Genomic DNA, 26,162 nt, shown 5'->3' with positions numbered 1-26,162 from the left:
ACAAAACAAAACATGTGCCTCACAATGTGCTTTTCAGGGTGGCATCAGCATGGGCCATGAATAAATGCAAATAAATACAACTGGGAACAAACAGGAGAGAACAAACAACATGCAAGCAGCACCATCTCATCTGTGCTGCCAGATAAAGAGGAGAGCTGGTCTCCCTCCTCTTCCTTTCAGCCCACTGTCACATGGGGTCACATGTGAGGAGGAGACACTTCTCTCTCTCTCTCTCTCACATACATGCACACATGCAGAATGAATGTGGCATACATTAAGCCAACAGAGCACTTAAATGTTGATGAAACGGCATTAGTAGGGTTAGCAGACTCAAAAAAACTGAAAACGTTCCAGTTTTTATAACTGGCTGCAGGCATGAAATGTCTCATTTGGCTGGTTTATTTATGAACACATGAACTGGTGATGTCAGAATGAGATAACAGAGGAGTGTGGTCACAGCTGTTAGTGACTGATTTCCATCCATCCATCCATCCATCCATCCATCCTGTGGCACAAGAACTTTGATTTCAGTACGTATACTAGTTACACTCCACCACTTCCTATGCAAGAATAAATCCTAACATCTGCAATCCATCACAGAGTCTTTATTAACTTTCAAAAGACAGAGCACTGAATTTTTCTCTTGAATCTATATGGTAAATCTATATTTACAACCTTTCATCTGACCCGTTTCAAAGTTGGGGCTATCACTGCTGGGAAAGGTCATTGGGATGAAGGGCGGGCTCTCGTTTTCTGGGTCTTCACAGATCGATATAAATCTGAAAAGCTGTCTTGATTTAAACTCATATGTTTCCACCCGCTGTCAAACTGTGCAAAGTACCAGTTTTCAGCATGGATTTTGAGGTAAAACACAACATTTGTGCAACAATAGCCATGATTTACCTGCACAAACTAATGATTAGGAGGTGTGATTGTATGTTTAACCAGCCCTTCCTGACCACACTACATGTTTCTAAGTGGAATCTGCTGACATCAGAGATCCTTCACCACACTACAGTGACAGAATATGCTATCTGCCCATGTTGAATAAACATATTTATATCTTCTCTGCATTGTGAAGTCTGATTATGACTCTGCCATATGTTTCTGTAGAGTAATATAAAAGGGTCACATTTCTGAGCAAGCGCCATCTTATCCCATCTATTTGTTTTCATTACCTGAAAGCTGGTCGATCAGCTCTATAAGTAGCCTCTTGGATATTGATCACATGCACCAGTAGATTGAACTGATAACTGCTATTGTGCCATTTCACACTTTCTAACTTGGATCAATTAGATCCTGACAATCACCTTAAAGCTCTCACTGTGACATGCACCCTGACCTTGAACTGAACCTTGTGAGTGATCATCTCAGTGAGTGCATGCTTGTATTTTATATGCAAGTCTAATGTGGAGTACGATTATAGTTTCAGACTTTTATTTACAATGATTGCTTCTAGATTAATATAACACAAAACTCAGCAGCAGGGCTATTCTTGATGAATGGATTCTCTGTGCTGCAGGAAATCAACGAGGCTGCCTGTAAACACACAAAACACACAGCACTTGGCTTTGAGCTTCCTCGGATACACTTCATGAAATAAAGTGCTTTTAGTATTCAGCGCTATGGATAAACATGTGGATACTTATTGCTGTGTATTTACAGCACATCTGGCAGTTCTACCCTTTTGCTATTACTGATGCAGAATCCAGACCTCAGAGCAAAACTCAGGGCGTTTTTTATTCTTGCTGGATGGTCAATCAGGATCAAAGAGGGGGTGGGGGGAGAGGGTGAGGTGCACTCCAAAACACTCAGTCAATATAGGCTGCACTGGCCAATGGCTCGAGGGGTCGGGGGGAGGGTGGTGGTGGTAAGGAATGCATGATGCAGCGAGGAAGAGGGATTTAGAGCGAGATGGAGGGGTTAGCTGGAACAAGCATGACATTAAAGTAAAATAGAGAAGTGAACGCCTCGGGAAACAAGGTGACTGCAAATTCAGTAGAAGAAAAACAAGAGTTTGATGCAGGGAAGGTTGAAAGGGCTCACAGGGGTGCTCATTACCCATACACAGGTAGACATGACCCAGTTTTCTTTACACCATTTTATACACACACACACACACACACACCACACACACACACACACACACACACACACACACACACACACACACACACACACACACACTGTCTATATATATTCATGGCAGAATGGATGAACAGAGCACACAAGGAACATTGTGATCAGATGATACAGAATGGAAAACGCTCAGCTCTGGCAACAGACAAACAGGACTCTCATCCTGGGCACATTCATACTCCTGCTTCTGCTTAACAGCAGGGGTGGCCATTAATATTGATGAAACCACACCTCCCATTCATATGAGACTACAAATGTCAAACAGAAGCAGATCTGAGGCACCGGCGACGAAGAAAGAAGTCAGGATTTTAAGAGTGGCAGAGGAAAGTAATTGCTGATGAAGCATTAGGAAGAACTGGCTTATTTACCTATACAGCATTACCTGATTCAGAGAAAGGAGGAGAAAGCAAGGCAGACACAGTGGCCTTTAAATACAAGCACACAAGTCAAATAATGATTCTGATTTCTGTTACGAAGTTACTGAGGTTGTAGCTTTACAACTCTAGAGGGGATGTGGTGGAGAGGAGGGAGTCGTGGTCACATGATGGCTTGTTGCCACACAGCCTGCAGCAGAGAGATATAGGATAACACCAACCCGGGACCGCAGTGGAGACGAAAGAGAAGCGGAAGCAATGCAGCTCATTACAGACGTCACTTAAGTTCACTGCTTGACAGTGAAGGGAGAGAGCGTGATAAGAGGCTGGGCATGCAAACAAATAACGCGGCAGCAGGAAAAGGAAACTAAAGAATTAGGACTTAGTATTAAAGAGGATAACTCAGGGAGGAGAGCCACGACCTCACCACAAAAATAATAAACAAAGTTAAAAAAGAAAAAGACAAATGCCACACAAACAACCAAACCACAGAACCTAATACAAAAGAAAATAAGGGAAATGAAAAGAATACACAGTATTCCCATGTTGTGCTGTATGTGCACTGTGCGCATATATACGCATATAATGAATGTGCTGATTACAACATCTGGGAGATGACATCATTACTGAAACACACAAAAAAGAAAGAAAATCAGAGAAACTCTTAAAGCCTCTTTGTCTGCCTGCGACTAACAAATGACTGATGGTAAATGACTCAGCTGAATCGTTGCCAAAAGAGGCTGAAACAGCAGGTTCTTGGCCATCACAGCCAATCTACAGAGAGCCTGTTCACCCCCTATTGATGGTGCTTTACAGTTATAGCATAGTTCTCTCATAATCACTAGTGAATGTACTAAACAGCTAATATTGATCATCAAAATGATTTGCATCAGTGCTGGAATTGAATTTAAACACATTTTCCAGCAGCACATTTTCCCCACAAAAATATCCTCCTGCTAATGCATGCCAACTGGTTAGTTAAGGATTTATGACAGGACATCATCAAACTAACTACAGTTAACTGCAGTTAAAACATCATGAAAAAAAAAGAACTATATATACTGTTTCAATCCAACTGTTTTAAACTTCTTCTTTTTTTCTTACTCCATGACTGTAACATGTTTAGGCTGTAAATAAACAAAAGTGAAAAAGCTGAAAAAGTAAAGCTACTGCAGAGGTGCATTAACCTTTAAACCTGAGGGTCAAAGTGCTTTTTTACCAGGTGGGCAAATTACCTGTCTGAGCAAACTCCTGCTCACTTGAGCTGTGATCTCAATAAACACTTCCCTTATAATTTTATCGTCTCAATAAATACAATCAAGTCTTGTACAGTAAAATCTTCATTTTGTAAATGATGGTCTGCTTAGAGCATGCTTTAAAGTGGGGGCTTCCTTGTGACTGACTTGCTGCTACTGTATGAAGGTGCAGTTAGATCATTGGAATCACTGGAGCCAAGGAATTAGGTTACCATTAATCATTTGATGATTAATTTTGATTGATTTAACTGACTAAACAATTAGTTCCATAATCTCTGCAGCAAGATTATGGTACGGCATCAGCTTTAATTAAACACAGTAGAAAAATAGTGGGGTATGTGCAGGATACAGAGTGTATTGATTGTTTTTCCACTATCTAAATTGTGAGTAGGTAAGTCTGGCAGTATTGTCCATTTGGCCACATGACCAGCAGTAAAGACAAGGACAGACAGTAAAATGGTCATGGTGAGTGCTCGAGGCAACACACTGTCCTCACTCTGCTCCATCAATCTCCACTCAACTACACCAAGCATTGTGCTAAATGTCAAAAACACTGCCTCGTTGAATACACCACAGCCAAGAGGAAAGTCAAGCAGACACCATTACCCTTTCTTTTGCTTTTTTTTCGCAGTTTCCTCAGCTCTCTGGGGTTCCAAAGCTCCCTGATGGGAATTCAATGCCCCTCGGTAAGGATGAAACACACTCGTATTTTTCTTTTGTTTACTGCAATAGGCTCAAATCATTTCGAGTCAGTCTGCAGTAGTGCAGAGCAGCAGATAGCAGCAGTATCTATCAACAAAATTTTCAGAAGCCTTTGTTCTCAAAAGTGTTTTTCAACTGTAATGGAAGCCCTGAGACAGTGGAGGAGAAAGAGGATCAAAGAGAGTTCCATTACTCTAACACTAAAGGAAAGAGTACTCTTCACTGAAAGCAGGGCTTAATAGGAGTTATACTTATAAGCTTGTAGGTATTGAACTTTGGGTTCCTCTTGGGGGGAAACTGCAGCACTTAGTAAGACAGACTCTACAGTCTGACCTGGTTGCCTCAGCCTCCCATTGACCTCCTTTGTTTGCACATAATTGGTTAAGTGAAGCATAATGGTTTATTTAGTTACAGAGGAGAAGTGTTTATGAGGAGAAGATGTGGATATGGCTTGCAGCATGGTGGTGTGTAGAGAGGATGTGTGCATGTGTGTCAGAGTTGTGTAGCATGGAGGCACATACACTGGGTGCGATTATGTCTTTCTGTTTGTGCTGCCTGTCCTACAGCGCAGAGCACCTGAGCCACAGCAGCCGAGGAAAACATACACAATACTTCTTCTCACCAATTATTGCATTGAATTTCCACTCACTTCCCTTTGGCCTTTAGCATCTGATCCATTTAACACCAGGCCCTGCTACCCTACAGGACAGTAATAAAAATAACGGAGACTTTTTATGTGAAATTACTTCAAATTATAGACCCTTTATTTCTGGGTGCATGAAAAGACATTGCATAAAAATGTTACATATATAATCTTCTGCTGAGAGTTTGTTCTCATTAAAGCCACATGCACACTGACTGCAGCATGTGGAGAGGACTGTTACACTCCCCTACTGGAACAGTAAACCCAGTCCCTTTATTTTTGCTGTAGATTGAAAAAATTTGGGTTTGACATTAAAACATCTCAGCTGTTATTTCCAGGTATTTACATCTGGATCTGATGCACAGTTCAGAAGATAACACCTTTTGTCTGGAGCCACCCATTTTTCTTTTGAGCAAAAGTATTCGAACATGTGACTGACAGGTGTGTTTGTTGTCCAGGTGTGTCCTGTTACATTGAGTGTTCACACAATAAATAGCGCTGAATGTCTGCGCTCAGTTTCAGTTTTGGTTTCGCCTGTGTCATTGAACAAACATCAGCCATGGCCAGTACAACTGTTTGGAACGTCCTGAAGAAGAAAGTCGTCACTGGTGTACTAACAGATGTGGAACAGGGAGACTGAGGAAAACAGCAGCAACTGATGACAGAAACATTGGAAGTGCTGTAAAGGAAGACCCTAAAACAACTGTTAGTCAGCAACAACCTCCAGAGGGCAGGAGTGAAAGTATCACAATCTACTGCACAAGACTTCATGAACCAAAGTACAGAGGCTTCACCAGAAGATGCAAACCACTAATTAGCAAGAAGAAGAAGAAGGCCGGGCTTTCAGAAGCCTCAGACATTCTGAGACGAGGTTTTATGGACTGATGAGGCAAAGAGGAACCTTTACGAAGGTGAGGGAAAAAGTTTGGAGAAAGAAAGGATCTGCTCCGGTGTCTGGGTGGCGTAGTGGTGAGGCAGGTGACCACATTCATATGGCGCGTTGCGTGCGTGCGGTTCGAATCCCGGCCTGTCGCCAATTTGGCCTGTTGCTGAATAGCGTGTCGCCTGTTGTCAATTTGGCTGGCCTGGCCCGTCGCCAATTTGGCCAATTTCCCCTGTATCTTTCCCCCATTTCCTGTCTCTCTCCACTGCCCATAAAAGCCGCTGTGGCCAAAAATGCAAAAAAAAAAGAAGAAGGATCTGCTTATGGTCCTAAACATAGGAGCTCATCTGTGAAACACAGTGGAGGTGATGTCATGGCTCGGGCTTGCGTGGCTTCTTTTGGGACAGGCTCATTAATTGATGATGTCACCATGATGTCAGCAGTGCAATGAACTCAGAAGTCTACAATTTAAAGAAAAATGCAACCAAACTGACTGGGAGAGCCTTCATCATGCAGCAAAATAATGACCCAAAGCTCATTGAATTCATCAGGGGCAGGAAGTGGAAGGTTTTAGACTGGCCTAGTCAATCTCCAGACTTAAACCCTATAGAGGGTTCTACCTGCTGAAGAGGTGACCGAACACATATACATACACATGTACATTTATATTTCTTTATTTTTACTTAAGATGTAAAGGAACACAGTGTGTATGTGAAGGAACGTACACACATGAATAAAGAAAAACTCAAAATTTGATGTACTATTTTAAAAATGAAACAACTGTTTTACTCACATTTTCCTTACTTAACATGCCCAAAAGTAAAAAACAGAATAAGTACATAACAGGGGGATTAAAAAAAGAATAATATGGAAGAGAAACGAAAGAAAGGAAGAATGAATGAGAGAGAGGGCAGTCAAAGCTAGTATGAATCTCTAACGTGCTCACGTAACCTTAGTGAGCTGGTCCCTAATGGACGAGCAGACACAGATATCACCTCAGGGCCCTGCATGCTATCTCAGTCTCTCCTCCTTTCACCTCTTGCACAGCCTCTTTCTTTTTCCACCTCCATTGCTTTCCTCGTCTTAATCATCCATTACCCTTCTTCTCTGTGTCCTGACTCTGATTTGTTTCCTTATCTTGTTGTCTTAGTCCCTCGGAAATGTGTTTTTCAAGCAATACAAGGATTGTGAAGTGATTGTTCTTCATGCACTACAGCCACATGGCAGGCTTGTATGACTGTGTCAAACATTAAAATGGTGAGACTATAGCATAGTCGCATCTATCTGCCTATGTGCCTGGGCTCAGGTGGGCAGTGACAAGAGTATGCTCTGTAATAGAAGCCATTTTAATCCCTAATCAACCGTGGAGAATAAGTCACCGAGAGACTCAGTAGGACCTCCACTACTGAAAACCTGTGGTGCTGAAATTTCAGCTCACATTGCTAGGTTGTTGACGATGGGGTGATTAAAAGCATCTGTTAAGCACTGGAAGTGATGTGGCTGATTCTATTAATGGAATTTTTTTAGCTGCTGTGTTTCACAATGCAATTGCAACTGAAATGAAAGTAAAAACAGCTGACAGGAAGTCAATATCTTCCTCAGAACACTTTCCCTCAAAAGCCAACCCACTCACCCAGCTCCAGAAAAATACCTCAGCATCGGTGAATCAGAGTCTAGAAGAATCCATTTTAAATGTGGGCTTCTGTCTGACTCATCTTTGGCTCATACATGTATACTTATTGACTGATTACTTCAAATGTGAATCGGTCTACCTGCCGTGCTTCCAGAAATGTCACTATGATGAGTCACTGATGCAACTTTTCAACTTGGCATTATCTTTTCACCAGGCTCAAAAATTGTAATCAAGAGTCATTTTCAAAACAACCCATACTTGATTAAAAGCATTTAATCAGCACCAGATCGGTGTGAGGGGTGCTCTGGTAAAGAGCCTCAGGAAGACAGTCACTACCCCAAAAGTACAATTCTTACTTTAAAAAAAAAATATTTCACTGCGAGCTTTTCATCAACATTCACGATTTTTAGGATGAAATGAAGACAATTAAGTTTCTTTCGCTCACTATGACTTATCAATGCCACTTAAAGAATACTTTGTACTGACCAAAACTGTAATACTCTGAATATATATTATTATGGAAAATTGAGAAAATACCCAAATGTTCTTGTTCAATCCTTTTAAATATGTAAATTTGCAGCTTTTTGAATAATCTTTATCATTTGGAAATTTGGAGTTGAACAAAATGAGGACTGTGCCGGAGTCACGCTGAGCTCTGAGACTATTTTCTGAATTTGTATTAACTTTTTTAGGTGGTTACAGAGGCTTTCAATCAGGAAGGCAAAATTATGATTCTTTTTTACAATACTTTTTAAAACTCATTAAAACTGGGCTCCAGGGAGGCTCAGTGGGTGAGCAGGCAACCACATATGCTGCATACAGTGCAGGCAGCCAGGGTTTGAAACCACCCCGTGGCCCTTTCCTGCGTGTCGTCCCTTCTCTCTCTCTCTCTCTCCCTCCACTTTCCTGTCTATCTTCACTGTTCACTATTCAAAAAAGGCTAAAAAATATATCTTTAAAAAAATTGTTAAAACGACCTGTTAATTACAACAAAGCAATTTTGGGGGAAACAAACTGCAGAAAAACATTCAACCAAATCCATCCATTCATGTTCTTCCCCTTAATCAATTCAAGGTCATGGCGGGGCTGATGCCTGTCCCAGCCCCCGCGGAGGAAAGGTGGGGGACACCCTAGACAGGTCATCAATCTATGGGAGGGCTAAAACGGACATGCAGCCATTCATGCTCACATCCACACCTAAATCTACTTCTTCAAATACCCAGAGCATCATCAATTGCCTGACAGCAAAACATCCAGTCAGATAAGACCATTTGTCTGGCTGATCTATTATAGCGCAAACCCTGACTGATTGACTTTGATTATATGATTTAAGTCAGTGTCACTTGAGGCTAAACAGGAAGTTATTGCTAGTGTGACTTGTTTGTGCTGCAGATGAAAGCTCAGGAGATGAGGAAAGTCAGTAGGAGTCGTCCTCTGACAACAATGAATGGACAGAAATTCATGGCAATCCACTGCAGATGAACAGTGCACGAATGTGTAAAGACTACGCTGAAGCAAATAGATTGTTTTAGGTGGTTTGACATTAAATTGATTATATTACATTTCTCTTTAACAGCGAACTATGACAGCATCTTATGCAACTTTTAATTGTTCCATTGCTTCTATTGACAAGACTTTGTAAACTGAACTACATGCAGGCTGCATGCAAGGACAGGAAAAGCAGTTTGTAAATCAGAGAAAAAGAGTTTCTAAATCTGTATACTGCAGAAACTGTAGGAAAGAAGAAAAAGGACAGAGCATCAGGGCGATGAAACAGATAGCCAGTCCTACCACACCCTTCAACACAGAAACTGAATCATCTCTACTCTGTCTCGAGCCTCTTGGTGTACCTTTTAGTGCGTCGGAACATGTTGCTTGTTGGGTATTTAGGTGTAGTTCTGCAGCAGGCAAAGCTGGGCGGTGAGAAGTCAGAAAGCAGCAGGTCTCTGGCAAAATGCTAACGCATGCTGTGGCTCCAACAACCTTTAGATGTGCGCTGGTGTCTGTGTGTCTGGGCAAGTGTGCAAGAGAACCAAAGGAGAGGGAGAGAGAGAGCGAGAGAGAGAGAGCTCAACGCAGAGGGAGGGATGCAGGGAGGAAGGGTGGGTCTCTTTTAGAAAGGAATAACAAAAGGTGGCAGGGGATTATGGGTCATTTTCTCAAGGCTAAGGTGCCGTGGTACACAATGTAGTTTTATGAGTTTCTTGTGCTTCTGTTTTGTGTTTTCCTCTGAAAGCTGATGCAAAGTTAAAAGCTTTTACTGCAGGCTGTTTATTCCGTGAATGAAGGAAGGAGAAAGTACAGGGAGGTTAATTTATCTCAACAGACACTAAAGAAATGACTAAGAGACAAGGCCACGTGGACTGTTGCATAACTAAATAAAAAAGAGTCAAATGGAACCAAAAAAGCTGCGCTAATATTGATGATGTATGCCAGACACACACACACACACACACACACACACACACACACACACACACACACACACACACACACACACACACACACACACACACACACACACACAAACTATCAATGGTTGTGTTTACCCATGAATGGTAGCAGTAGGCAGATTGAATTTGAAGCCAACTCCATTGAGCTCATCTATAATAGATAGTGGGTTGGTAGTGTCCTGCAGAGGGAAATGGGATGTGATGCAGAGGACACAGTGACAGACTGAATTCAGATGGAAACTGTCTGGAGACAGAAGGAGGTGATGGAGGTGGAAAGGAAAAGGCAGAAGTGAGATAGATTGCAGAACATGGTCTGGACACAAACAGAGTTGGCCTGTGGCATCATTTCATGTGTGATTACCCATGATGACTTGGGATGACTTGAGTGTAGAAGGGAATGGGGACAAGAGGCTGTTCACACAGTAGGGGACTGTTGTAGGGGACAGTACTGTGACAATATACAGTAAAGGTTTGGACACACCTTCTCATTCAATATTTTTATTGTTTTCCTACATTGTAAATTAATACTGAAGTCATCCAGACTATGAAGGAACACAAAAGAAAACTTAAATGTGTAAAACAAACCAAAACATGTTTTATATTTTAGATTCTTCAAAGTCGGCACCTTTTGCTTTGATTACAGCTTTGCTCACTCTTGGCATTCTCTCAATCAGCTTCATGAGGTAATCACCTGAAATGGTTTTCTAACAGTCTTGAAGGAGTTCCCAGAGGTGCTGAGCACTTGTTGGCTGCTTTGCCTTCACTCTGCAGACCAACTCTTCCCAAACCATCTCAACTGGGTTTAGATCAGGTGAGGCCAGGTCATCTGACGCAACACTCCATAACCCACTTTCTTGGTCAAATAGCCCTTACATAGCCTGGAGGTGTGTTTGGGGTCATTGTCCTGTTAAAAAACAAATTATGGTCTCACTAAGTGCAAACCAGATGGGATGGCATGCTGCTGCAGAATGCTGTGGTAGAATAAATCTCCAACAGTGTCACCAGCAATGGACCCCCCTACCATCACACTTCCTCCTCCATACTTCATGGTGGGAAATACACATGTAGGAACCATCTGCTCATCTTTTCTGAATCTTACAATGACATGGTGTTTGGAACCAAAAATCTCAAATCTGGACTCATCAGACCAAAGGACAGATTTTCACTGGTCTAATGTCCATTCCTTGTGTTCCTTGGCCCAAACCATTCTCTTCCTCTTGTTGTTGGCTTCTTTGTTGGCTTCTTTGCAGCAATTCGACCATAAAGTCCAGATTCATACAGTCTTCTCTGAAAAGTTGATGTTGAGATGTGTGTGCTACTTAAACTCTGTGAAGCATTTAGGTGGGCTCTTATCTGGGGTGCTGTTAACTTGCGATCTCTGGTAACTCTGATGAACTTATCCTGTGCAGCAGAGGAACTCTTGGTCTTCCTTTCCTGGGGTGGTCCTCAAACACATTAAGAGGGCAAGAAATTCAAGAAATTAACTCTTGGCAAGGCACAGCTGAAAGCCATTCCAGGTGACTGCCTCATAAAGCTGATTGAGAAAATGCCAGAGCTGTCATCTAAGCAAGGGGTGCCTACTTTGAAGAATCCAAAATATAAAACACATTCTGGTTTGTTAAACACTTTTTTGTTTACAAAATAATTCCATATGTATTTCTTTGTATTTGGATGACTTTAGTATTAATCTACAATGCAGACAATTTTTAAATAATGAAAAAAACACTGAATTAGAAGGTATGTTCAAACTTTTGACTGATACTATATAAAAGTCATGGTGACAGCACCCAATGGTTTGTGGATTCTCATTTTAAAGTTTTATGTTTTTTTTTTAATTTAGTTTTAAGGTAGTGTGCTAAGTCACTAGCTAGTGCAGATTTGGTTAGCAAGATACATACATGAAATGCACAGGTGCATCACACAGACACAGACACCTGCTATACAAGAATTTCATTCACCAAAACCAAAGCACAGATTTCTTGGCTTTTGGTAGGATTAACACCCCCACCCCTCCATAGCAAATGGCTGTTTGGCTCAAATGTGACCCATATCTACAGTTTTCTATGGGCCACATATGGCCCTGACTGATGGTGTTGACTCAGTTTGAGTCTGGCTGCCACAACTCAGCTGCCAGTTTACAATATAAGGGCCAGATGTCAGGTGTGTCATGCAATTTGGCCCAAATCTGTCCCACCCAGCACACGCCATACTGTGTGTCAAGCACCTCTTGTGTGACTTCTGGACCAAGGCTTGCCCACAAACATTTGCCATAGGCCCAATTTTGTTTGCTCTCTGGGAGAGCAAGGTATGTTATCTACCAGATACTTAAATAAAAAATACTCCAAAAAAAACACAGACTAAAACAGTTAAATGGCCTGATTGTGGCCCATTTTTTGTTTTCTGTGTTTTCTATCCACACACTGCTACCACACACCCCACCTCTGGACTTTATTGCTGTACCTTGCGAGTAAACCATCCCAGTCTCCTCACCCTTTTCCCTTGTCAGTATTTAAACCAACCTTTCTATGTTGCGCTCGCTAATTCCATCTCTCCCTCTGTTTAGACCCATTACCCCTTGTTGTGAACAGTTCCTGTTTCCTGCCTGTGAGCTGTGAGACTGGTTTCCAGCAAACTCGTCTCTACCCTGTTTAATTGCTTTTGGTGACTGCTGTATTTTGAGTTACAGTAGTGTGTTTCAATAAAGTCTTAAGTGTTTCGCAAGCATCCTCTTTGCCGTGTCTGCATTTGGGTCCACCTCTTGATTAGCCAACTAGCAAAGATGGTTTGCATAGCTCAGGACAAAGAGTGGAAATCTGAGGAACAGATAGTCTGGACCTGTCCAAACAAAATCATCATTACACTTAACACTCAAGACTTAAACCTGTAATAACAAAAAAATTTTGTCTCTACCACATAGCTACTTTTGGCTGCACCCTTGTCACAAGGGATCGCCACACTGGGTAGCTCTGCATGTTTGTTTTGGCAGAGTTTTATGCTGGATGCTCTTCCTGATACAAACCCAAAGGGGATTTGTGTCTGTGGCTAGAATTGAACCAGCAACCTTTCATTTGTCAAGCGATTGCGTAAACCACTCCTGAGGGAAATATGTGGCTCTTTAACTGTGGCCCATTAAACACTATACTATTTTAACCAACTAGTTTTAAATCGGTCTACTGTATGCTGTGGGCCACGTAACAAAAATGTAACAACAGGAAGAAAAAAACCTCTTGAGTGTGTGAGAGAGAGACAGAACAACCAGAAACGTATAAGGAATAAAAGATAAGTAGCTGAGGAGAGCCCAAGGGCTGAGGGGTGAAAATGTGTGTGGAACAGAAATTATTAAACAATATAAGGGAAGAATGGAGATTTAAAATGACAAAATGAGTAGCTGAAGAAGGTGGAATGGCTTTCAGCACCATGGACAGCACCGTGAGCGCCCAACTGGCCTAATAACTCCAGCATCACTTCAGAAGGCCTCCTCCTCCTTCTCTCACACAAGGAATACACACACCACACCATGAGCACTACTGAAGCATCCTCATAACTTTCAGACAGAATGCACAAAGCATGCTTGTGATCCAAGAAAGCTTGCCAGTCGCATGTACGCACAGGAGGAGAGACTTTGATAAACAACAAGATTTACAGCAGCTTTGCATGATTGTTTTTCTCCATGGAAAAAATCAGGCTTTCCACAGAGAGTTGATGGGTGGTGCAGAGAGAGGGATAGACAAAGAAAAAGGGAGGGATAAACAAAGGTAACACTCACCTGCTGTTTTTGCGAGGCAGTGGCAAGTCCTTCTGGTACAAGCACAAAGAAAAAGACAAAAAAAGAGAGATCAGGTACAGAAAATACAAATATACTCTTTTATGAGATATTCTGAAGATATAGTCTGATATTCTAGGAAGAGATCCCCACTGAGAGCATTTTTCTTTTAACAAGGAAAAAAAAACACCACAAAGAACACAACACCAGGCATACTGTATGAGCATGTTTGGAAATTGAAAGGCTAACAGGCCTGCTATGGCTTGTTATTGTGGAAGAGCGGGGTTTAACACCAGTTTCTAAATCTCAAGGCTTATAAAGATCTGGTCCTGGAGAAGTTCAGTAACAATTAGTCCATCACCTTATCCTGATTTATTACATTTTGTATATGTAATTTTGCCTGTTTTCAAACCACTTGGTGTTTAATTTCTAACACCGCTGCGAGCCATTACCCCCACACCACACCCCCCATCTCCTGGGTCCAGATGGATAGGGAACACTGGGGTGAAACAGCAGCAGACACTCACTGCACCAAAAAAAAAAAAAAAAAAAAACCAGCACGAGCAAAAGCAAATCTCATGCCAGCACAGCCTGGCTCTTTACAAACCCTGCACACAGATATAGAGGGACAGAAAGGGTGTAAACAAGGGCGGAGAGGGGGTTGAGAGGTGGGTGGTGGGTGGTGGCATGGGGAAACATGCTTTCGTGCTTGCAGCCTTATCTTGGAATCTTCTGGCCTTTGGCTCCATGTGTCTCTGTGTGTGTCGTGCAATGTATGCTGCTAGCAAGTCAGATATGAGATACTACTCAGTATTAGGTAATGGTTAATGCATTAGCAGCTTTACACTTTCTCCTGTCACATGCAAGGTAAAGTTGTTAAAGTGCTGTTAGCGTCAAATTGACCACCAGCTGACCACAATCAATGTAATTATTAGGTTAACCTTCAAATAAAGGTTGGACATGTGAGTGGGGATGTGCAGACCTGCTGCCACTGATGTAATATGATGACAAAACTCCAACGAGAGTCTCAGTCACTATTCACAAGTTTAAGCCTAGGACACAGATGACAATCATCAAACCAAGTGGAAAAGGCTTCGTTACTGAGCAAAACAGAGAATAATAAACTGGTCCTCTCCTCACCTCAGGGTCAGAAGCAAGTCACAGGCTACACGGCTGTTTGACAGCATGTCCCAAGGGTTTACATGTTAACAAATCCATCTTTAGAGCAACTAAATATTCAGTTCATTGATCCCTTTTCACTTTGTCCTTCATTGATCTGGCTAAATGACCCTGAGCTGTCAGATGGAAGGAAAAGTTGACTTACAAGAGCAAAAGGGATGAAGAATGCCTGTGATGAGGGGGGTTACCTATGCAGAGGAGTCCTAACTACACTTGACATCTAACATTGCTAAAGAGCAGCTGTTTAATCCAGAGGAAACAACCACATAAATTGACGAGGATGTAGCAGCAAGGCTGGAGTCAGGATTTTAGAAATACTGAGGTTGTAAGTTCAGGGTCCATCAACATAACACCCCTCTGCAGGGTCAGAATATTTCACTTTGAAATTTTTATGTGGGCAGGTATACAATCTATTTGTTAGTAAGTACAAAGAGTTGTCTCATAACATTCTGCATGCATGGAAAGCAGATTTGAACGATGATTTACCTGAGGAAGAGTTCAAAATTACTGCATTATAAATTAATTAAATAGACTGGTACTTAGAGTAAATAGTGCTTTTCTGCTCAATTTTAGCACCCAAAGTGCTTTCTTGCTGCATGCCTCACTCACCCATTAATACAAGTGCTTTTTTCCCTGCCTAAGCACTTTTAAACTAATGTTCATACACTCATACTCAGATGGATGCATCAGGAGCAACTCGAGGTTCAGCAACTTGCTAAGGGATCATTTGCAGGTTGGAGGAGTCAGGGATCAAGCCACCAACCTTCCGATTAATAACACTAATATTCCCAACACTGGTATTAAATATAATGGTCAGAAAGGATCTCTATTCCATTGTATGTATTTGGTGTAGTCAGATCACCAATAAAAAAACAGCTGGCACTCCAAACAAAGTGCAGCCATCTATTGATGTCTGAGAGAATAAATGGGAACAATGAAAATCTTCCCTTCATTGCAGTGAATGCACAAGTCTGTAGAATATAATTATTGAATCTTATAATAAAATGACCTTTATTAACCTGATAAATTCCAATAAAAGAGTCCTCTGTCACCTTCACTTACATTCTTTAATTCTTAGGTATTGCTGTCACATAGTATCTACCTGAGACTACGGCTTAATCCTCAATTCCATTTTAACTTGTAAAAAGGTCACAAAGTGATAACCGACTTCCTGATTCCAATCTCTACTTCATCAGTGATCAGTGTGCCAGAACACAAGCACACCAGTACGCTTCTAAATCGACCCGTGATTCCCAGTGGCAGCATTTCCAGAAGATAATATGTTGTTAAGGAAACATGATCCTCACTCCAATCTGAAGCCTGTGCCTTAATTCTCCTGTGGTATAATTAGTTTGATGCAAGGCTTACTGCTCATTGCATGGTTGCATTTCCCATGTTAGAGGCTGATTTAAAAACCAATCGCCGAGGCTGATGTTCAGACTAAACGCTCTCTGAGTCCTGCTAATGAAGTCTGGCGGTGGCGAGCAGTGACAGACGGGAGGCTCTGTCACAAACATGTCATGCTCACCGATCACAGATTAGAAAGCCACACAATCCCGCGCTATATTTGCTGGCTTCTCAGACAGGAGTGACTGCTCTGGTTTGATCCAGGTTTAGATGCATCCTCTGGGGAAGGAAACGGAAGTTTGAGCTTATAAGTGACTGTCTGATCCCCTTTAGTCCCAGGATGTCACACACTGACAGAGTGACAGTATGGAGTATGTATTTCAAGGCTGTGCATCTATGAATACTTAGATGCTCTCACTGTAGGGCAAGTGTGCCACTGTCTTGCAATGTCTGTGGTTTATGCACAAGCATATTGCATTTTGATTAATGCCAGGCTGTTTAATATCTAACCTGCAGATAACCTATTTCTGTCAAAACATGTTTGCCTTGACATTAAATACAATGTGTGTGCCGTTTTTGTGTGTGTTAGCATTCACACTCCAGGCCTGCTTTTTAAATTCACTAATATTTTTTACAGGACTGAGCTAAAATATGCAGCAATGTTCAAATTTAAGTTATTTTTATAATTGTGTAGGATGCTGCTGTTTCATTGAGGTGCAAACATCCTGATGCAGGCAGTAAACAAAGACTTGAAAGGCCAGTGAATTTTGTCTCCTGGTACACACTATCTGCTCATATAACACACCCATAAAAGGTCCTTTGCTGTAGTGTCCTTCAAGTCATATTGGCTTCACTACAAAAATAAAAAAAAGGCCTCTGTAATAATGAAATGGCCTTAGCTGAGCTGCATGCCTATAAAGCACATTGCTGCTCGGTGGGGATGCGCCAGCCAGTTCAATCATTTTGTAGACACTGCAAAGAAAAATGGTGGTGAGCTGGCCTGGGGAAGAACAACGGGGATCAATCAAGGGATGTCATGCTGCTAGGAGACAGTTCCCAGACCAGCCATTGTCTACAGCGGTGACTGACTCTCAGATATGGGGCTGACAAATGGCTGAGGACGAGGCATGTCAAGCATAAAAAAAGATGGTCGGGTGCTCTTCACTTTTCTGCAAGCATTTATTTGATTTATTAAAACAAAAAGCCTAGAAAAAATGCATTTAAAAGGAATTTTGGACTCTTTGTCAAAAGTGTAATTATCAAAAATGAGATATTAAAGTTACTGTTTTCTTATTCATAGCAACTGTTACATTAAGGTTATATGACCCATTCCATGAAACCAATATAGTAGCCAGACAGGGTGCAATATTCTGATCAATACATATACAGAGAGAGAAGAAGAAGCTACTTTCAGCTGCTCCCTTGTCACTAACATGGGGCCACAACAGCTGATGGGTCCATTACACCAGATGCCCTTCCCAATGCAACCCCAAAGGGCATTTGTGTCTCCCACTGGAACTGAACCAGCAACCATTCACTTGCCAACTGAATGTATTAACCACTACACAGACTGGTCTGAGTATTTCAGTAGCTGCTGATCTACTGGAATTTTCCCACACAGCCATCCCTAGCGTTTACAGAGAATGATCTGAAGAAGAAAAAAGATCCAGATTCTCTGGGAGAAAATGCTTTGTAGCTGTCAGAGGTCAGAGGAGAATGGCCAGACTGCTTTAAGCTGATACAAAGACAACAGTAACTCAAATAATGATTTTTTTTTCAACGAACGAAATACTGAAGCAGATGAGCTAAAGCAGCAGAAGACCACACCGGATGCCACTCCTGTCAGCTAAGGGCAGGAAATAAAGGCTACAATTCGCGTTAACCAAAAATTGGACAACAGATGACTGAAAAAAGTGTTGTCTGGTCTGATGAGTCTTGATTTCTGCTTCAACATTCAGAGAGCAGAACACAAATTCATTGATCCATTCTGTCTTGGATCAAAAGTTCAGGCTGCTGATCCTGGGTCTTTGGCCCAGTCTTGTTTTTTTTTTTAACTTATATTGTCTTGTGTTTTGGTATTTGAGTGATTATTTCCAGTTTTTTAATATTTTTGAGTGTTGTTGTTTTTCATTGGTCTCTAGTTTTATACTGTTTAGTCCACTGCTTTTTATTGTTATTTGCATTTAACATTTATGTTCTCAGGTCTTCTTATTTTGGTTATTGATTATTGTTTTTATCTGTATTTAATTGTTTGCGTCACTGTGTTCTCCGTATCAAATCTGCATTCTGTGTGTCGTGTTGAGTCACTTCCTGTTTTATTTTGTGAGTTGTTGTTCCTTATGCATTGCATTGAGTTTTGCTTCCTTTGTCTCATCTCTAATGAGTTAGTTCAGCTGTGTGTTGTGTCCCCAGCTGTCTCCACTCTCCCTAATCCCCCTCCTGTGTGTACGTATTGTCTCACTCTCCCTTTGTCCTTTGTCTGTCTTTCTAGTCCTGGTGTTCTCTTCCTGCCTTTGCATCCATCACTTGTGTCCTCACACCACATGCACCCAACTCTTAACAGCTGGTTGTGGTGTAATGGTGTGGGGGATATTTTCTTAACACAGTTTGGGGCCCTTAGCACCAACTGAGTAGTGTTTAAACACCACAGCCTACCTGAGTATTGTTGCTGACCGTGCCCATCTATTTGTGACCACAGTGTACCATCTTCTCACGGCTGCTTCCAGCAGGGTAACCCCCATGTCACAAAACTCACATCATCTCAGACTGGTTTCTTGAAAATGACAGTGAGTTCACTGTATTCAAAGATGGGTACAACAGTAGCCTAAGTGATAAAGGCAAGCTATCACTTCACTGGAAATCAGTTACAAATAGATCTGATTCACCACAATTTCTCTTTAAAGACTAGAGGCCTCTTAATACCTAAAGTATCGTTTGATCATTCATAACATAATACCCAGGAAGCAGCTGTATCGGAGGACTGATGATGTTCAACCAGTTTGGCAAAACTGAAAAAAAAAAAAAAAAAAACTCATATTATTATGCCTTTCCAGGGTGTACCCTGCCTCTTGCCCTATGGCAGCTGAGATAGGCTCCAGTCCCCCCCCACCCCCTATCCCAGTGCATGGATTTAAATTGATGTAAAATCTTCAGAGCATTTTTATACTTGCAGTGTAGCTGTGGGATGATTTTAGTTACTATTTCTTCAAACAAAAAATGCAGAAAATACTAGTTTCAGTTTATTTTGTATCAATTTCACACATCACTGATAAAACTGTTATTTTGACATATTTTCTGTACATGCTATTATCAGTAGTACATGTTTGCCAGCAAGCCAAATGGAGGTTGTAGTGTCAGACTGGAGCCAACATAACGAGGAACAAAGATCACGTTCTCTTCATGTTAGTCATGTTGAAGCGATGCATCATGGGTGTGACCCCTGGCTGCAACTGCAGGGGAGTTGGGTGTGTCACCATATGGTGCTGAGAGAATGATTTTGTGTGTGTGTGTGTGTGTGTGTGTGTGTGTGTGTGTGTGTGTGTGTGTGTGTGTGTGTGTGTGTGTGTGTGTATGTGTGAAGAAGAGAGCCGGGATGATGAGACCCAGGGGACTGACAAAGCAGTTGATTAGGACATGCAGAGCCAATCACACGTCAACAAACAATTTTAGAGACACACACGGCCATAAAGATAACACATGAAAGCATAAAACCTGTGCAGACAGGCTAAATGCACACCTTAAACTACAAGTCTACACACTCTCTCTCCCTCCCTCCCATACATACATATACAAGCACTAAATCATTCAGCTGGCCTGCCTATATCTATAAAATGCCAGTGCCTTTGTGAGTGTGACTCTATGATGATTAATTCCCTTACAGCTCCTGTCATACATCACAGCAGCAGAGCAGTGAGCTGAGCAGTGGGGATGATGAGACATGAAACCATTGGGACACCTCACTCCTAATCCTCCCCTGATTCCTTTATACCCACTCCTTTTCTTCTCTCAGAGATGAGGGACAATTTGGCTTCAAGCAGCTCAGAGTGCTCACTGACAAATCTTCGTTTTAGTAAATGAAACTGCCAGAATATAAACGGACTGAATGAGCGAAATTAAATGCACATGCTGCATAATTGCACTAGCATGCACAAAAGCCCCACAGGAGGCTGGCTGCACTCCGCCCGGCCTGCAGGCTCATCTCTGTACAGTTCACTTGACTGAATCACACAAAGATGGGGGTGGGGGTGTGGGGGGTGACCTGTGGTTAAGCAGGCTGCTTCATAATGGATGAACACAGTCATTTGAGCACGGCAGATCAGTATGCATGAGTGGCAATTCATTACCAACATCTCATTAAAGAGATTTTAAAAAGTACATGAACACGATCCTAATATGAGCTTCATGGGGGATATTAACTGAATATGACAGAAAAGCTACTATTAAAGTATGACACAAATGTGGCACGCATTATTAAATATATATAAATCTTTAAGTGCAGTGGCGCCACTACACTCACCACCAGAGACATGCTGTGAGTTTCTATCAGGACAGACTGAGAAAGAGTGAGCTTTACTGGTAAAGCATCATGATTAGACTCTGAAGGTTGATTTAAAGAAAATCCTGTAATTAGAGCTAAAACAACAATAATTAAATCAGTTCATTGACAGGAAACTAAAGGGACCTATTACACTATGTAACAGTTTTTGTTCCTTTTTGTTCTGGATTGCTTTAAATCCATGCTGATGCATGAGCAGTCAGGAAAAGAACAGTTACTATCCAGGAACAAGATTTTTGCTATTGTTGCTGTTGTTACATTCTTTTATGCTCATCCCCAGGTTGAGACCAGGAGGAGACACAAATGTAGCCTCAAGGGTTTTCAAGCCAATGCGCTCTTACTGCCAGTCCCAAGCCCAGATGAACGGGAGGGTTGCATCAGGAAGAACATCCAGTGTAAAATCTGTGCCAAATCAAACATGTGGCTCCATCCACTATGATGACTCCTTTAAGAGAGAGACGAAAAGCGCCTGCTAGTGTTATGCTCATTTCTGACCATTTATTATTATTATTATTATTACTGGACTCAACTAGAGTAACTGTGCATGATTCTCAGTGCAACTCAGTTCATCCACTGTCTGAAACAAGCTGTACAAGGAGGTTTGAACAGCAGGCGGGCTTGGGGATATTCCAACTCTTTGACCATACAGAGCCACGAGTAGAAAAAATGATCTGGAACTGAGCATTTAAAGCACTCTGAGGCTTGAGCTTTTGGCTCACGGGGGTTACTTTCACACATCCACGCTTAGTAGAAGTCCCACCAGTAATAAGTAAAAGTGCAATAGGCCCCTCCTATGAGGGCTAAAAACTTTATTTACAGATTCATGATGAGGGCTGCGTTTAAAAAAATACTATATAATGGGTGTAAATGACAGAATAAGAGAGAAAAAAAGAGCATACAATAAAGTAAAAATAAACGTTATTATCTGAATAATCTTCGTTATCACATCCTTTTCTAGCTGTGTCTACAACTAGAAAAGGATGCTTTTTAGAGCAAGGGTGAATTTAACACAAAGCAAGACTCCCAAACCAAACCAGCTCACCTGCAGCCTCCGTCGCCGTATAATCCCCGAGTCATCCATGGCGCAATGACGAGCCGTGTGGCTCTCGGTTGGGATTCCCCTTCACTAAAACAATCCTGTTACCTTTCACTAATCTGTGTTTTGACCCAGTGAGGCTGAAGCTTCCACTTCACACCCGAACTGCACAGCAGCAGCCGTAACAGCTGTAACAGAAGAGTCCTGGCGCACTCAGAGTCCGATGTCACGTCGAAGAAGCTCGCAAAAACATGTCAAGAGGTCCCTTTCTTTTTGTTTAAAAATGCCTCTAAAAATCAGCGACGGTTATTGCCTTAGCTCCACTTGTGATCCGTGTTCTCTGTCTCCTCTGCTGACTGTCATGCTGCTCTCTCTGCGGCTCCTTCTAGGAGCATCCTTGACATTTTGCCAATGGTCTGTGCGCTTTGATGCTGCCCAGTTGAGCGACCGAAGGCCCCAGCGAACACAACGTCCATGCGCGATCAGCCTATCAAAACACTGAACCCAAGTTCTTCTGTTGCTTCACGAGAACCTCTCGAAGAAAACGTGAGCTTCTTTCCACATGTGGTCACAAAGGACAGCGCGTTCAAAGCTCGGCGCAGGGCTAAAACAACCAGGCGATTATTTTACACATAACTGCACGGTGGTATAGCAGTGCTGCTCTGAGACGCGCTTCATCCCTGAGCTCCACGGTCAGGATGACATTGCCGCTTATTCGCAGCGGAGGAGCCTGTCCGGTTCGGTAAACATCACCTTGTGTCTGAGAGAGCGCGCACGTCCCTCTCGGCCCCTCCAAAAACACATTAAGTTAAACTCTTGTTCGTTTCATTCATCCAGTCGCTGTTTTTCCACCCTCTCTGCTCCTATGAAGTGGTTTCCTATGGCACCGCAGCAACGCGATATTTGTAGCCCCTTTCTTGGGATTCCCTTTCGCCCCTCCTCCTACTCAGAGGCACTCTTCTCTCCGGATGAATGGAGGAACATCCAAACACTCTTCCACAGAATCCGGCCCAGCAAGCTACAACTTCACACAGGCATGTCCAGCTGTCGGTACTGGGCTGTAGTGGTGCCCTAATTGATATTTTGCTTTCATATCCTGAAAGACAATTTTAAATTGCAAGCTGGACATGGCAGCTCTTCAGCTGATGTGTGTGGATGTGTGTGTCTAAATCAGCACCACAGACAGCGACACGAGATTATAGGGGGGTTTTTTTCACTGTCTTGCTTTGGCACACTTGTCGTGCATTTCTCAGCTCACCTCACACAACTCAGTAAACTTCAGCTGCAGGAACAGAAAAAATAAAGAAAAATATACACAGGACAAAAACGAGTACAAAAAACATGTAGTGTGAAAACAAAACATAGGCTTACTATGAGCTATATTACACTACTGTGCAAAAGTCTTGCACCACCATTTCTTTATATTTTGTTCCAGACTTTCTTGTAATTTTTAACGTGGTCTTAAACAATAATTCTGAAGTTTCTGAAGATTTCTTTGCTTTGTCACTCATTTTCCCTCCAGTCCTTGTACCTCACCATTTTCAGAGGTTTGTTTGTTCGTTTATTAAGCCACCTAACACTGACCTATAAAACACTGAACCATAAAAAGGCATCTAACTCAAGGGATGAACCAGTGTTGTGTCTATATGTAACAGACAACTTGTCCAACTTGTCCTAAAAACTCCCTGAAAAGCCTTCAGCTCATCCAAATTGCTGCAGTGAGAGCATGGTGTGCAGTGTGTACTTAAAAAATCTGAGTAAACTGGAAAAGTGAGGATAAAAGAAAAAGCATCAGGTGAAAAAAACTATCTACCTACAGCTGATGAACATCATGTCCTTCAGAAATAGGGAAAGACCTGACATCTGACCCTTCAGCTGCTCCATTTACTGTTCACTGAAGCCTCATCAGAAATGATCTCAGTGGAAGAGCGGCTGTCAAGAAGCCATTTCTAAGGAAGGGAAACAGGGAGAAAAGGCTGTGGTATGCCACATTACACAAGAACTGGACTGAAAATCAGTCAACAGATATTATAAGGAGAAGGCATGCTGCAACAATAACAGGAACAGACCAAAACACAGCCAAGAAACCTTTGAATGTCCTCCAAGAAGCCTGAAACTGTTTCTGAAGACTACTTAAAGAAATTAGAAGAAAGATGAGTTCAGGCTATTTGTGGTCATAAAAAATATTGAATTTCAAGCTTATTAGAATTGTACAAACTCTGGTTTTGCCTGATACGCTGTATTTCCATGTATGTTTGCACCCATCCTCTGCACGCTCCTGAGGTTTAGTAGATTTTGTTGTCTGCACAAAGGATCCTTATCACTCCTCCTCTGTTGCTCCTATAAAATGTTTGCCTAAGCAGACTCCTCCACATTCACTAATTGTTGCAATGCTTGCACTCAGTTTCTATAAATATGTTTTACAGCACTAATTACTTACACCTGTGGGCTCTGCAGATTTCCCAACATGAGATGGATTGTTTGCATCGGAAGACATACACAAACACAAACAAATATACTTGTACATAAAGACATACACAACCAATAATATGTCTACATTGCAGACTGTAGTGCTTAGGATTTTTTTTATCTGAATGTGCAAAAAACATTTTCAAATGCAAAGGATGAAAAATGTTCTTTCCTTTGTAAATGAATCTACAATTTTTTACAAATTCATCTGTCATCTCAGAGTTGTCCTAAAAGAATGGAGAAAAATTCACAGAATTATTGTGCATGGAGAATAAATCTACTTGCGTGAATCATCAGTAACTGCTCTAGATATGCATCAGAATGTACAAAAACATCTGAAAAAGACATCCTTTCTGGTTCACACTGCAGGGGGAAAAAAGATTTCCATGTGTTATAATACTTCTGAGACTGACAGACTGGTGGCCCTTTGGCAAAGTCATTACATAATGCTTTGCTGGAGATTAAGACTTTCACACAGTTTTTATGTAACATATGGTCCAAACTGCCCACACAGGCATGACCTCATCAGCGCCAGACACAGCAGGATATCTGCAACGAAGCATTCAAGCGTCCAAACCCGGCCCACGCTGGTCAGTGGAAATGGCCAGGAAGGCTGCGGGGTTGCTGTTGACAAGAACAGGCCATCTGCGGAGAATTCATACACAAGCTTCTTGGACAAAAAAAGAGGCCATCTGACCAGTATTTTTCTCAACAGGTAAACCAGTCTTTCACTAACAGTATACCTGTGTTCATGGAAAGCCATCACTCTGGCTCAGCCCTGAATGTTGTAACAGCATTCAAATGAACTGCCTTTGGCACAGTTATTCATGGTCTCCAGAAGAAGATCCTCTTTGTAGCACCACCAGAACAGATTGCTACAAACTGTGGAACACACATTCATGCCCCTCATAGGGCTGAACTGTAAGAACTGTTTCATCTATATCCATCATCAGCTCAAGCGTGTGTCCAAATGCAGAGCACAGGGTACTGCACTGTTGTATTGTCATTCCTGTAGCTACCATACATATACATACCAGATAGCCACGAATGGCCGAACCAAATGTGGGCCACATTTAGGTCCAAATGTCAAGCCCAGCTCCTGATTTCTGGGCCATGTCTGGCCTATAGGACATTTGACGGTATTTGTAATTGAGCTAGAAGTGCTGAAAGTTGTCCAGATTAGGTCCAAATGTGTCTGCTATCTGCCATGTATAGTAAACAGGCATAATATTGCATTGCGTATTTGATTTAATTGGTGCAACTGACTGTAAAAATAGAAAAAACTTTTTAGCCCATTGAAGCATTTCTCGTTTTCTCTGTGTGACTTATGTGAGTATTTTTCAGTGGATTCTAAATGTCATGGTGTGTAGATCTTGGTGCAGATGTCACAAATGTCTAAACTGTAAAATCAACAATACATTTCGTGGCAGTGTCAGAATGTTTGCAGAGACTCACAAACCTTATCAGAAAAAAAAAGGCTCCAGTAAGCAGGCTGTTATTTGTTAGATTAAATGGAGCTGTCAGGGCCGTCTGGCTGGCAGTCACAGAGCCAGATCATCTCACTGCTGACGGCAGTGGTTTGTTCTGTAGCTGGTGTGCTGTGCAAACCGTGACAAACAGACAAAACTCTCCCAGCACTGTCAACTCCCTCTCATGCACACAAAGCCTTGTTGTCTTCCCACTCCTTTCAGCTCTGTTACAGCGTTTGAGTGCACCTTGTCCTGCAGTAA

The 26,162-nt window shown here is 41.9% G+C and overlaps 1 protein-coding gene across 1 annotated transcript in view; it reads right to left on the bottom strand.

The window, feature by feature from the left end:
* LOC115784389 (microtubule-associated serine/threonine-protein kinase 1-like) overlaps window positions 1–22,056 on the bottom strand; it is a 55,076-nt gene extending 33,020 nt beyond the window's left edge. The window contains 2 exon segments of the mRNA XM_030735617.1: window positions 13,850–13,878; window positions 21,970–22,056. Coding sequence (XP_030591477.1) covers window positions 13,850–13,878; window positions 21,970–22,008 — 68 coding nt within the window. The 5' untranslated portion in view covers window positions 22,009–22,056.
* Window positions 22,057–26,162: the final 4,106 nt, after the last annotated feature.

Source organism: Archocentrus centrarchus, chromosome 8, assembly GCF_007364275.1.
Source record: "Archocentrus centrarchus isolate MPI-CPG fArcCen1 chromosome 8, fArcCen1, whole genome shotgun sequence".
Lineage (NCBI taxonomy): Eukaryota > Metazoa > Chordata > Actinopteri > Cichliformes > Cichlidae > Archocentrus > Archocentrus centrarchus.
Note: the sequence above shows the minus strand (reverse complement) of the source record. Positions and strands in the feature narration are given on the sequence as shown.